The 15,070-nt window shown below is 36.6% G+C and overlaps 1 protein-coding gene and 1 non-coding gene across 5 annotated transcripts in view; both read left to right on the top strand.

The window, feature by feature from the left end:
- The window catches only part of Cdin1 (CDAN1 interacting nuclease 1), a 254,736-nt gene that overhangs the window by 53,449 nt on the left and 186,217 nt on the right, over positions 1-15,070 (top strand). For all 4 annotated transcript variants that reach the window (XM_019207576.2, XM_019207575.2, XM_010624629.2 and 1 more), the window contains exons 2-4: positions 7,217-7,262; positions 8,158-8,222; positions 14,560-14,620. In XM_019207576.2, coding sequence (XP_019063121.1) covers positions 7,217-7,262; positions 8,158-8,222; positions 14,560-14,620 — 172 coding nt within the window. The remainder of the gene's footprint in view (positions 1-7,216; positions 7,263-8,157; positions 8,223-14,559; positions 14,621-15,070) is intronic.
- LOC117286598 lies at positions 1,855-1,961 on the top strand. The gene has a single exon (XR_004517766.1). It is a non-coding gene; the product is annotated as a U6 spliceosomal RNA (small nuclear RNA).

Raw genomic sequence — 15,070 nt, 5'->3', positions numbered from 1 at the left:
AAAGCATTGTTTGAAGAAATTATGAGCATATTCCCAGAATGATAAGATGAAACACACTGACATTCAACAGCTCTGCACTGACAGGAGTTTTAAAAGAAAATGATTTCTAATGGAAGAACAGAGAAGGAAGGAATGAAGGGCAATGAAATGGTACATATGGGTGGATCTGTATGAGCAGAGACTATATAAAATAATAACTGTGTTGTGAGATAAATGCCAGGAGGGGCACTGTCGATAATGTAATATTTTTGTATGTTTCAGGCATACCTATTTACTAGTTAATAGTCAGTCTTGATAATTTAGTTGATGAGGCGTGTACTTCTCTAGGATTATTATTAAAAGAATAGTAAAAAAAATGCCTAATTTTTCCCCTATTCTTTCTTTTTGTTGTTTTTATAGTGGGGGTTGAACCCAGAGCCTTTACACTAAGCTACATTCCCAGCCCATCCTCCCTTCCCCTCCCCTCCCCTCCTTTCCCTTTCCCTTTCCCTTTCCCTTTCCCTTTCCCTTTCCCTTTCCCTTTCCCTTTCTTTCTTTCTTTCTTTCTTTCTTTTTATTTTGAGACAGGGTCTTGCTAAGTTACTAAGTTGCTCAGGCTGGGTTTGAACATGTGATACTCCTGCCTCAGCCTCTAAAGTTCTGTGACTATATAAATGTGCTACTGTACCAAACAAGATCAATTTGCAAGAGAAAAAAATGACTAAATATTCAATTGATGAGAAAAGTTATGTATAGTGGGCAGTACATTTGTCATTTAGTAAGAGAATAGAGTTAAGCCTAAATAAATTAGTATTTGCATTAAATGTATATGATTTAGTTAGAGTAATCAAAACAATGCCCTGTATATGTCAAGATAAGCATGTAAATCAGTGGAACAGATGAGAAAGTTCTAAAATAGACTCTCAGTTTTTTAATTTCCTCAGGGACACCAACATAATTTATTGGAAAAATGGTGTGTAGATCAGTTACGTATTTGTATGGAAATAATAAAAACAAACTGTGAGACCTATCTTGACACACAAAATTAATTCAAGATTGACCATAGAGCTAAGTGCAAAAGCCAACACCATTGATCTTCTAAAAGAAAATATGTAAAAATACCTCATGAGTCTGAGCAGGCAAATATTTCTTAGACAAGACACAAAAAGTGCTAAAACAAAACAAACTAATAAGTTAGAGTTCATCAAAATTGAATACTTCTACACTTCAAAAGACACCATAAATAAAATTAAAAGATAAAGACCAGAAGTAAGTTTGATGAAAATGAATAATAATGGTGGGAGTTTAAAATTGTTACAAAAACTTGAAGAATTGGTAGTCTCTATTAAAAGTATAGATGCACATGTCAATGAAGGTTGACTTCTCTGAACTTTATATCCATTAGAAATGTGTATAAGTCTATACCCAGAGACTTTCACAAGAATTCACAGCAGTGATACTTTAATTTAATAAAATGTAGAATATAGCAGTGAAAATGAGTTCATGTACTTGCATTAACATGGGTCACTCTCAGACATGTTTCATGAAAGGTCAGATACAAAAGAGGGCATAGTGTAACATACTTCATGTAGGGTCTCCTATAGGCAAAGCCAAACTGTAGAACTAGGGAAATGTATTTATATGGTAGAACTATAGAGAAAAGCAAGACAGGATCAGAAGAACCAGTTCACTTGTAAGATGAAAGGGGTAGTGATTGGGTAGGGTGTCTTTTGGGGGATGCTGGCAGTATTCTGCTTTGTGGCCCAGAATAGTTTGTTTTGTTTTTTAAAATAATTTGTTGTGCTGTACATTTGTTCCATGTGGGATTTCTTGTACTTTATTTACAATACAGTTAATCTAAAAATAATCATATTTGTGCTCACTTCGGCAGCACATATGCTAAAATTGGTATGATGCAGAGAAGATTAGCATGGCCCCTGTACAAGGATGACATGCAAATTCGTGACGCGTTCCATATTTTTTGAGAGTGTGAAATAGAAAGAAAATGGCTAAAGGGGAAGTGGAAAGAGGAGGGGAAAAGAAATAAGGGAAAAGAAAAAAATGGAAACAAAGTCTTTGTAAATAGGGAAGGGTAAATGAAGAGGGTGAAGGGAGGGCAGGGGTATGGGGAAAATATAAGAACCAAGACATATCGTGTAAAGGTACTAGATCCCAATGATAAATGTAACTGTATTGTTTGCTTTAAATGTACCAATAAACTTAATGGGAAAAAAATAAAAATAAGCATATTTAATGGCAAGGATTATAGTAGTATCTTATGTGAGGAAGACCTGTTAACAAAAGTATGGTTAAAACAGTCATAATTTTTATAATTTTTTAGTGTGTATATAAGTATACACACACAAATTCATATTTATCTGACATACAGTTAAAATATGGGAGGGTCATAAATCAAAATGAATGACTGTGGACATCTGGATTTTACACAGAATATGTAATATTACTCAGAAACTTCATCTTTATCTGCTCTAGAGTTACCAACCATATCTTTCGTTATGGTCACCATCTCTGTAGTTATCTAAGAGATTATTTCTGATTAGATTTTTTTTCTAGAGCCTCATTCATCTGACTTGTTACTTCCAGTGTTACCACTTCAGAGAGTCCAAATGGGTGGCTTCCAAATTTGTTCCACCTCATTGCCCTTGCCTTTGGTGAGCTGGAAGTCTGAAGTTGGATCTTGCTTGTGTCTTTTCCTTTTCTATATATATGTTTTAGTTTAATTCCTGGGTTGATGCCTGTAAATTGCTTATGGCAAGTAGCTTTATTGCTAGTATTTAGGATACTTAAGAAGTAGTCACTTCTCAGAGATGTCTTCCAGATGTAGCTGGCTTTGGGTTTTGAGTCTGTTGCAAGACAGTACCTCTCCAGTTTATTGGGGATTAGAAATTGCTGTCTATTTAACCTAATTCCTGGTTCTTTGGCACTAGTCTGTAGTATTATTTATGACCCTTAGGCATTCTCAGTCTTGGCATATCAGGAAGAACTGCTTAGAACAATTATATCATATCTTGGCTAAAGCAGTACAATTAACAATAACAAGGACTGGGGGATTTAGCTCAGTGGTTCCACTGCCTGCCTTGCAAGCACAAAGATCCGAGTTCCATCCCCAGTACCAAAAAAAAAAAAAAAGAGTATAAACAATAACAATAGCGACAAACAGCCTAGAAAATGACAAAGTGTGATAAATGTTAATTTGCCACCTTTGATGGTATGGACATTAAAATATTAATTTGACACTTTTAAGGGTATAATTGTGGTTATATAACAAAATTTGAAACAAACCAGAAAATTGTAACTATCGTGATTTTACCCTTAGGGGAGAAAAATTTAAAAGTATTTGGGGGAAAAATACAGAAATAGAAAAAGAAGAGATTAGAAGCATGGCAGGAGAACAAAGGAAGATTACATGAACTTTGGGAAACTGGTGAAAAGTTAGGAGGGAAAGATAAGGAAAACATAAGAACAGAACAACAACAGGAAAACTAGAAAAAATGTTCACACATATAAAAACAAGAACTATCAAATCAAGAGAAAAGGAAAAAAAAAAGAAAAGAAAAAAATGATCCACTTTAGGACGTGTCTGTGATGTCATTGGTAGACAGAGTAAGCATACAGAGCCCAGATCTGTGTTGATTAATCCCAGCAAATCAGCCATAGCTTTATGGTGGGGTAATGGATAACCACAGCAAATCTATACCTTTAGTTCCACTGAAGTTCAGGCTGGTTTTTGGCTGAGGCTGGAACCCATTTTGTTCAGCCTTCAATACTCTGTGTGCCTCCCGCTGGCTTCAGCTCTGGGCTCCCTGTTGGCTTGAACTCAGCTTCTTGACCTCCTGCTTACTTGAACGTGATTCTGCCCCACCTTGACACTGAAGGCTCTAGATGAAGCCAGCCTACAGCTGCTCTGGGTTCTGAGCTCAATTGGCCCTTCTTCAAGATGGCTACAAGCCTATTAATCACCCTCTCCTGGGAGGACATCTGAGCCTGAATAACTCACTAGCCACTGCAGTCTGCTGCATCCACTGCTCCCTTTCACTGATGCATTTCTCCATGTAGGACTGGGAGGTTTCCAGTAGTCACCATGGTTCTGCAGGTTCAAGCTGCCCCTCCTATGCACTGAGTCTCAGCTTGGGGAGAAAGCACTGCTTGGAACCTCCTTCTGTGTTGAGATCTCTCTCTTTGTTCTCCCCATGGACTTCCATTCTTGTTTCAGATCTTTGCTGGGTCCTGGGGACTCACTTTCCTCCTCCTCCTTCTCACACTGCTATATATTGGTGTATGAACACTACATCTCGGAGAAGCTGTTTTTCTGCTGTTCACCACTCTACCATCTGTTGTATCCCAGGAGCCAGGATCAAAGTCAACCCCTGGACACCATCAAGGACACAGAGGGACCCCTAGCAACCCAGCTCGTCTGCCTGCTGTTACTTCCTCACCACCAGAAACTTTTCATTAAATATTGTTTCATTAGATTAACACCTTCATAGAGAGTGCTATCCTCTATAGAGAAGATTGGGTTATTTATATTTAACACGTTCAGGGAAGGCTTTAAAGCTGCTTTATATGATGCAAATGGCATTTGAGTAAAAGATGCATGCACAGTGAGATAGAGATGCTTCCAGCAACAATGGCAGTTAAACCTTAGTTGCAGGGAAAATAATGGAAATGACCAAAAATCTTTTAATCCTTTGCTGTTTTCTATAGCCCATAATTCTTTTGTCTTTCAACATAAAAACAACATTGTTTTTTATGTAAGGAAAACTTCAATTTGATTTTTCAAGAAAGGAATATTATCTGAAGCCATGGAATTTGGTCAAAACATTTGACCTCCTGTGGCTTCAATTTTCTATTAAAAATTAATATGTTTCATCTTTTAGAGTTGTTTGTCATGTAATGTGATATCATCTAAATGCTTAAGCTGGGATATTAGCATATGTCACTTGCAGAACTGATTTCTGGTACTGGTAGGAAGACAGCTTTCCATGGAGATTTAAGGGATTAGGCTCTAAAACTGAATCTGGATTTTGATTCTCAGCTCTACCACTTACCTAGCTGTTTAATTGTGTGTTCTCCTTAACTTCTCTTAATTTCCTCATCTTTAAAATAAAGATAGTAGTATGGTGGGGTGAGGTTGGTAGCAATGAGTTCTTTAGACCTGTAGATTTGAGATCCTATGACCCTGTGTTGCCCTTCCTCCCTGTCCAGTCCTTCCTTCTGGTACCCTTTCTCAGCATTAACACACTGGAAGAAAATGAAAAATACAAAGTGGGGTCAACATCTTGGTGGTACCAAAACTTCTGTCCTGCTCTTTATGATGTAGCAATTGTTCAGAAGTCTTCTGTAAGGTCAGCACATACAGGAATGGATTTTGGGCTCTCAGACTTCCTAGCAAAGCCACTTAGTTTTCTGCACATATTGGACCCAGGTGTGATTTTTGTTGGTATAACATAAGTTGTCTTTTATTTTTAGTTTCAGCCAGATTTACTTCCATTGTAAGCAGAATCTCATATCTAAACCTCTTGGTCACAGAGAACTGTGAGGCGGTGCCCATAGTTTGTAGCTGAATGGACTTCTGTGCAGTTTAAAGATGCCTTTCAACTCTTAATTGTCACCTTAACTGTTTATCTTCCAGATGTCTCTTGAGTCTTCCCATTCTGGGTACCTAACATAACATTTTGTTTTATTTACAGTTAGTTTCCACTTCATTAGTTATTCCAAATACATTATTTCCATCATATCTTTAGGAATCTAGGGATTGACACTCTGTGTGCCATTAATTGGTTATAGCATAAGTTTATTTTGCTGTATGATGAAGTAGGGACTGTTTATTGCATATCAATTCCTAACATTTAATTAAGTAGTTTTCAAAGTTCTGGCCTTTATTTTGCTGTTTTTTTCCTACAAGCTTGTTGTCAGACCCTATCAGAGCCTGTAATGTGCAGGTTAAATGGAGGCAAGCCAAGCATAATAGGTAGGAACATTTTATATATAAAGTTGTCTTTTTCAGGGTATTTCCCCAAATTAAGAGGAAATTGGAAAAAAAAAAAACAGACTATAATGAGTTTATAAATGTATCCAATCATTTCTTACTACTTTTGACTTTTTGAAATAGTTCTATAATTTTGTCTGAGTTTTCCTTAGTAAACGTGTGGTATTTTTTTGTTCACCTATTCATGTAATTTGGTATGGATGGTGAGGATTAGAAGCCAAATCTGCAGTGGTATCCAGAAGATGCAATACTGTGACCATGAGTGAACAAATATAGTGTCATTTTTATTTCACACTTTAAAAATTCTCTGTGATGTACCTTAGAGGGTTCATTCATAAGTAGAGAAATTTTAATTATTTCACAGAACTTTGGCATACTATAAAAGTCAAATTAAAGTACCCACTCTTTAGTTAGGATTTAATAGCAAAGTATATTAAAAATAATCCTTTTCAAGATATGATCATGTCAACCACAGGGGGCAGTACTGATTGATTTTTAAGAGGAAAAGAAGATTCTGTTCCATTTCTAAATGTTAACAGTTGCAAGAGGAAAATTCACATTTGAGAAGAATGTTTTCCAGGTTGCTTCATTGCCAAGCGCTTGACACTGTGTGTAGCCTTAGATGAATAATGCTTGCAGCAGTCCTAGGGAATGATGCACTCCAAGGACCTCTGCTTCCTTCTGGGAAGCTTCTATTTTCAAAGTACTCCAGTGTCAGTGGGAATATTCCAGTGGTTTCTGTGCTACTTCTAGGAAAGAACAAAGTTTCCCCCCCGAACCTGTGGTAGCTGCTGAGGAAGATACCTGTCTGCTAACAAAATAAATTGCAGGATGTTGTCCATGAATGAGCTGTGTGTTCTCTACTACTTATGAGACTGAACTCTATCATTTTTTTTATGGAAATAGACCTTATTTTATTGTAGTCCCTTTTAGCACCATTGCATACTACAGATGTGGTTTACACTTATTTCAGAGTGTCAAAAAGATCCCAATAATGTGATACCTGCCTTGAGAACATTCACATTTTCCCCTTTCCCTTTTTCTCTCCCCTTGACCTAGCAGCAGGAAGCCTTTGTTTGAGGTGTTCATCTGGAACAACTTTTCCACACTTGTTTTCGTGTTCTGTTAGATTACAGGGCAGCAGGCCTACCTTTGAAGCTGCTTTCTCTTTTGTTTCTTTGCCGTGCACTTCAGTAATTAACTTTGTCCTTCTTTTATTTGTTCCAGTCAATCGCAGGCCACTCTGCTGAGTATCTTCTCCCAGGAGTACCAGGTTAGAAGTTTCCTCCTTTGTGAGGCCTGACAGGTGCCTAATTGAATGATGAATGTCCCTTTATTTCTTTGTAATTGAACTGCCAGCTTTCTGATTGGGTTGGAGGATGTTCTCCTTTCCACATCAAGCACCGCCTGCGTCTCAGTGGAGGCCTGCCAAGCCTACCCATCCATCTGTCTAATAACATCTAGCCTTTGCTTATTTGGTGGACCTGTAATAAATTATGCTAAACCATTATTATTCTGACAATAATAATTTCCCTGTGTTGCGTGGTTCCATGTGCTAAATGTTTGCTGACTTGCACTGTCAGTGCCGTTTTCCATTGCTGACAGAGATGATGATAAATGACCATTGCTGGAGTGGCAGAAGGCAAGAAAGGCAGAAAATGGAGTCATTTATCATGAGATGACAGGTGTCAGTCAAGTGGCAAGTCTCTATGGAATTAGTTTTTGTAGTTTTCAAATAAGTTGTTTTTAAGCAATGTTCTTCCTGGTTAAAAATGGCAATTGGATTGTAAAACTAGAGTGCAGAGGACTTAGAAGGAATTGAATTGAGGGAAAATTAATACAAAGGTTGAAAGAGGGAACACGTTTTTCTTTGCCCTCTGCAGCCCTAAGCAAACTTATTTAGATTCAATTACTATGACCCTGTTGGCTTTTACATATATACTGTACCTTAGGTGCAGTCTGAAGTCATCTCAGCCAGCAGTAGAGATTAAAATGCATAGGTCCATGGTGTAGAAGGAAAAAAAAGTCGCAGCACTGCCCGAATCCCCAAGCTGTTATTCAGTTTGCCCTATACGTTAGTCATTGGGATCAAGAAACATGTCATTCTTGTTCTTGGACTTAATTTGTGACACAATGTAAAGCTTTCTTTTTGTTTTGTTTTGTTTCAGAAACATATTAAAAGAACACATGGCAAACATCATACTTCGGAGGCAATCGAAAGTTATTACCAGAGGTATGACCTGCCTGCCCCACTAGAGGGTATCATAGCACCTATTAATTATAATAATTATGAATAAATTAATTGTGAAATTAATTTTCTATATCATATCCCGATACATTGTGTTTTGGATCTGTTATTTAAAATTTGTAGTGCATTTTTGTATGAGTTTTCAAAGTCTTTCTTGAGTAGATATTAAGAGCACGGTAATGCTTTATGTGTGTTTGAGTGTGTGCATGTGAATGATACATACTCTGGGATGTAGGTACAATATTATTGAATCTCACTTGTCTACTTGGGACTTTTATAATAAGTATAGGATCTTGCCTAGATGCATATATTCCTGTGTGCATGTTTGTATAGGTAAACAAGAAAGTTTTCAAACCAATTTTCACTTATTTTTTATTTAGATCAGCAAGTAGAAAAAATAAGATTGAGTTTTGATGTAGGTGTGTTTTACATCATAGGTATTGAACTAGCCATTTTAGAAATTAGAAGAAAGACATGTATCAAGTAAGGACATTTGGAGATATATTCTATAACTGTCACATTTTAAAATGGATTGTATATCTTAAAATGAAAAGCTTGAGTATTAAATCAACAACATAGTATCCAGAGAGGATATTTCAATTTCAGCTTTATTAAGACTTTTCAACCTCTTGTTCTGAAATGATCTTTAAAGTAGCTCTAATTTTTTTAATTCTAAAATTTGTCCTGTCATACTAATATGATTGAATAATTTATAACACTAAAAGTAATATTTTGCATTAGAAATGGTTGGATTCTTAAATATTTCAAGGGCATATTGGAAAGGAAAATTGAAATATCTCTTAAATTATTCTCAGGATTGACAGGCCAGCTTTTCTGTGGTGAGAGTGACACCATTGATTTAAATTAATGATTTTTGTGCACAAAAACTTTATGAATGAAATAAATATATGGATATAATACTGGTGTCATGTTTCAGTAATGTCATTTTTTAAGAATTGAGGTGTAGCTATTGAACAAAAAAATTATTGAAGTTAAATTTTTTAAAAATTAGTGTTACATAGTAGAAGATACTTTGTTTTGCTAATTTACTTAATTTACTAAATGTACACATACTATCCCTCTTTACTCACACACAGACACACACACACACACACACACAAACAGACCCTACCCCCTACCCCTGCACCACCCCCACCCTCGCACATATACACACATTTTGGGCCTAGCAGAATTTCTCTCTAAAGAAAACTTTTTAACATTGAAAGAATTTCTTCAAAACTCATGACCACCTTGATGAAGTTAACATTAAAATTTAAGCCATAACCTAAGTCACACACTACAAAATTGAGAATGAATGGCTCATGAAGTCCTGTGAAGACTACAAAGACTGAAAAGTTAGTTTCTGTGTGCCCTCCCAAAATAAATTCTTGTTTGTACTGTATGGTACTAGGCTGTCATGTAAAATCACAGTTCTATAAGCAGATTTAAAGCCTTGTAACAAAAGCATAGGAAAAGGGAACATTTTAGAGGAAAGCATAGTGTTGAAAGTTTGGAGACCCCCCCCCTGACAGGTGATGGGGATTGCCCTCTGTTATTCATTTGCCTCATTATGAAAAAGGTTACTTTTCAATTAGATGACTTCTGAAATCTCTGTGCTGCTACTTTAAATCTTAGTTTTATTAAAGCATATTTAATTATTGAAGTCTGAAAATACTTATGAGGGGTATTATCTGGGTAGTTTAGGTGAGAAATACAAATTTTAAGTATAATCACACAGTAATGGACAGTTGAGTAGGTAAAAATGAGACTATAGAAATACATATTTTTTTACTTTATTTAAATATTCTGAGGAATTGGAGTATTTGAAACAAAAAAAAATGGAGTTAGGCTGTAATAGCCTTAGACGAGAACAGCTTGAGCAGTTTCTCACTGTGCCACCCAGCTCCTCTTCTTTCCCCTGGGCAACAGCCCCATTGTTACCTTTCAGACTTTAAACATGTGGGTCCCTGCTTTCACTAAAGTAAATTGGCCTTAAATAAGGTTTCTGCTTGCTTTCCCCTACCTATAATGAAGGCAAATTGTATAATATCAGGACATGTTTAAGCGGTATAAAAACCTTAATAACAACTTAATTTTTTTCTTTTATAAAAGCAGTATCCCCCATTGTGAAAATTAAACCTCTTTTGTATGTATGTGTGTATGTACATATATATATATATATATATATATATATATATGTACATACACACATATATAAAGAATATGCCCATAGTTGTGCTGCTCTGATAACTAGTGGTAAAATTTCATTCTTGTCAACCCATTTTTATATAAATGAGGTCATATTCTATGTGCAGGTATGATTCCTGAATTTTATATTTGGAAAAATGTATATGACATAATTTTTTTAAAGGCTTTTCTTTTATTGGTTGCCTTACTTCATCATGTGAGAGTATAACAATTTCCTGAATTATTCCTCTTTTGAGTGTGTATGTTTCCAGGGTTCTGTTATTGTAAAATAATACTGTGGTAAACATCTTGACACGTGAGCCTGCACTTTGGAGTTGTTTCTTTATTTCTCTCTGTCTAATTACTAGTGCAAACAGTATGAACATTTAAAAAATATTTGTTACTAAATTACTGTCTGGAGATGTACTAGCTACACTCCTACTGACAGATGAGAGACTTTCTGTGTCTGCATTCTTGCTAGCATTGAGATGATGTTAATTAAGAATTCAGTGTCCGTACTTAATGTGATTGCATTATGGCTAACTGAAACTTCATAGGCTGCAGATAGCAGTAGAAAATGTTTTCTCAGCCTTTTGAATTATTGAGGAAACTTCCTCTGTTCTCCACGTTGTACATTTATAGACAGTTCATGTATTCATTTTGAAAACAATTCTTTCATATAAACGTTATTATTTCCAAACAGGAAACATTTTCAGTAAAATTTATTTCGATTCATCTCCACTGATTCATCTCAATTCAAGCTGTTCTCTACGTGCACACATACATGGTCAGATTTATAACCTTTATCAATAGTGAGCTTTAGGATTGCTGTCTCCCATCTCATCCCTTCTGCCAGTACCCACTAACCTAGGAGCCAACTTCCGTAGCTTTAGAGAATCTGATCAGTCATTCATATGTCCACAAGGAAAAAAGGTTAGTTCAAATACAGTATTGACAGTATGTGATAAAAATGGTTTCTGAAAACCTGTACCACTTTATTGTTCGCTTAGCACCATTTATTGTGGATTCACTGTGTCCCATCTACTATTCTAGCAACTGATCATACAAATATGAATGACAAAGTACCTGCCTTTGACAGTTCTATATTTAGAGGGAACACAGCTGTGTACCTAAAAATGTGAAACAGCAGTAAGAAGTGCTAATGGGTATGTCTGTCCAGCGTACTGTGGAGTCCCATCAGCTGTCCATGTGGGCTGTCGGGAGCCACGTGAATACGTACAGGTTAGAAATGAAAGACGTCTTAGTTTATTAGGAGGAGGAGAGTGTTCTAGACATAGAGAGGACAGTAACAGAGCTCTGAGTTTTTGAGTGTGAGCATAGAGAACAAATAGAGAAGGGCAAGGTGAGCCTGAAAAGGCAGATAGGTGCTGAATCCTTGTTCAAAGGATTATGAATTTCCTGGGAAATAAGTATTACGGACCCAGTGTTAGATTTTAAGGAGGAGTAGTCTAGTTGTATATCCGTGTTGGTAAGGTAGAACTGTAGTATCGTGACACCATGGATGGTCAGGAGGACATGTTTATGTCCCAATTACAACTCAGATTGCTGCTGAGCATCTGTTGTACACTCATGTAGTCCTTCCCCAAGGAGCATCAGTCTAGTTAGGGAGAGACTGGCTTCCTGACTAACCAATCTAAATTTAAATTTTACCATGGCATCTATCATTATGGTATGTGTTTATTTCCCCCCTATTTTGTTAACTGCCCAGCCCCTGGAATATCTCTGGAAACAAGAGTGTTTTGTTCCCTGCTGCTTCTTCAGCTTGGAATAAGCCCTACCCATAGCTTTCAGAAGCTTAAATTAAGCATGGTAGTTCTTATATATGAAACCAAAAGTATAAATAAGAAACAAAATAAAAGGTAGATAATAGGAAGTAGAGAGGTAGATCTTTCTTAAATGAGAAGGAGATCAAGAGACGGGGAGGGGAAGGGGCTGAACTGATGTGTTATGTGCACATACCAACTCCCCACAAAGAATATGATCATTATATACTGCCCTGCAAACATACTTGTACAAAATAACAAGAAAGGAACCCTCCTACAAGAAATATTGTGGAATGCCTGAATGCTAAATAGAAAGTTGTAAAGATACCCTAATGTCAGTTTCAGGTCAAATACCCTGACATAAAGTCAGAATGAGCCCTCTGTGGTTACAAACCCGTGACCAGTTTCTCCTGAACAGGCCTTCAGTATGAGTTGTTTCTGTGAGTTGAGATTCTCAACTGACTTACTTCCCAAGGATCTTTCTCTAAACCACCCTTGCCTTATTTCATATTTTTTTCTTATTGCACCTGAAAGTCCTATTTCCCTGTTAGTTTGCTAAATAATATATTCAGAAAGTCTCAGTATATGTAAAATGGATTTGTTAGAATATGAAGTTATAATGAGCCTGAAGCTCTCCCTACTTTAAATAATTTGATTTTACTTCACCTTGCTTATAGCAAAATTATACATCTTTGTAAGTATACTTATGAAGTAATGTGATTTAGAATCTGCTTTTGATAGTTATATGGATAGCATCATCTATTGATTTTATTTTTTTACTATAAGATAAATACCCATAATTTAGTCATGCAAACAATATACTATAAAGAAAATATCCACTCTTGATTCTGTTTTCTTGGACATTGTGTATTCATTTATTTTAAAAAGTATATACGTATATGCACTGCACAATCATCCACCATAAACCAAGAACAGTGCTACACATAATAAATTGAATAAAATAGAATTCTCGAACCCTTATGGGGCTTTCAGCATTACATTGGGGGATGAGTTTGACACAGACAAGTACAGTAATACTTTCTTTAGCCTAAACCAGCATCATTTTAGCTTGATGATGTTTTAACATGACCTCGCCTTTGAAGGTCAGCAGTAGCCTAATACTATGTCACTGTGCCTGTGTAACTCACCTCACTTCATCTCATTACACGAATATTGTATTATCTCCTGCCATCAGTGGAGGAAGTGTGGGTACAGTCCAATTAGCTACTTTCACAGACCACATTTACATAATTTCATGTTAGTATGTTATTATAATTGTTCCATCATTGTTAATCTCTCACTGCCTCATTTACACATTAAACTTTGTGATATAGATAGATGTATGGGGAAAAAACTGATAGTAAAAACAGGGTTTGGGACTAGCCATGGCTATAGGCATCCACTGTGGGTCTTGAACACATCCTTAGAGGAGAAGGGTGGATTATGGTGTGCTTTGTTGTGTGATGGAAAGGTGCACAGGGTGCTGCTGCATTGCTACGGAGGGTACTTTGAGCGTGTTCTTGGGCAGTGGTGGATTGAAGAAGATGATATCCGACCTGAGTTGTGAGTTACCTGAAGCAAATGGTAAGTTATCTGAGGGCTAAGACGGGGGAGACAGCAACCAGACATGAGCCTGGGAGAGCAGAGTGGTTAGATTATGAAGAGACTTAGCAGATTTAGTGTAGGATGTTGGACGTGTCTAAAGTAGAAAATTGTGCATTCCAATATTTGTTTGAAGAACTTACCCATCTTCTATGTCTGGGATGCATTTGGAGATTTCTGTTTGTCTTTTGCTTTTGTGGCGAGTTAGGTGGTGATGAGAGCTGAGAGTTATTGCAGAAATCCAGGGCAGACAAGATAATGACTTACATTGCCTACCAAAGGTGTGCTGACCCCCAATGACAAGTCGGTTCCATTCTTTTCTTAGGAGGGTGTCATCTAACCTTATGAAGCAGAGCTAAAGAAATAGGTGGGAGATAGGTGCATGGGTGCTATTCACACTATGAGAGCCATTAAATTTCCTTCCCATGTGATGGTTGTCTGTGGTACAGACAAAACCAGAGTCAATATGGATAGTTCTTTATTAACCGCCCCTTTGCTCATGTTAAAGAGTGAATACAAGGGCGACTGATGAGCTCAGACTTCCTGCCCAACCTCCATTAGTTAGTTGGTTTTCGGATAAGTTGTTTTGTTCTGCTTTCCCCTTGGACACTTTCCTATGGCAGTACATACTTTAACAGGAGTTGAGTGTGGCGTTTGCCCAGGAGAAACGTGCACACATGGGGAATACTGACAAGTCTATGCTGGCCTTTTCTTGTCACTGCAGTATCATTTGGCTTTGTCTTGTCTAGGTACCTGAATGGAGTGGTGAAAAATGGATCTGCCCCAGTGCTCCTGGAGCTGGCCAATGAGGTAATGTTCTTGTTATGATTTTGTTGAAACCTGCAAAAAACCGAAGGGAGCTGTCGAAAGAAGCTTTGCTCAGAATTGTAATTAACCTTAAAAATTTACTCTGAGGTGCATTAGACATTTAAATTGCTGCTTAGTCTCTTTGTACTTTTAATAATTGGACCAAGAACTTCATGTATTAATAAATTAGTTGGCTTAATTAGTCTATATTTTTTAAGGCAAATGTATAAATAGTTTCTTAGATTCTTATTTTGTGGAAAATTCAAACGAAACAGATCAGGACATGCTATTCCTGGGATATGTTGTCTTAATTTAGTGTGAGAAATACCTGTGTCTAATAAAGAGACACATGTCAAGAAAATCTATGCTACTGTAAAAATGAAGAGAGAAATCTATACTTAAAAACGTAACATTTACTTGATTCATTTTTTTGTCTGCAAACTTTTGTTATAA

Source organism: Fukomys damarensis, unplaced genomic scaffold, assembly GCF_012274545.1.
Source record: "Fukomys damarensis isolate Sample0158 unplaced genomic scaffold, DMR_v1.0_HiC HiC_scaffold_17, whole genome shotgun sequence".
Classification (NCBI taxonomy): domain Eukaryota; kingdom Metazoa; phylum Chordata; class Mammalia; order Rodentia; family Bathyergidae; genus Fukomys; species Fukomys damarensis.
The sequence above is the reverse complement of the archived record's forward strand: the minus strand, read 5'-3'. Positions and strand labels throughout refer to the sequence as shown.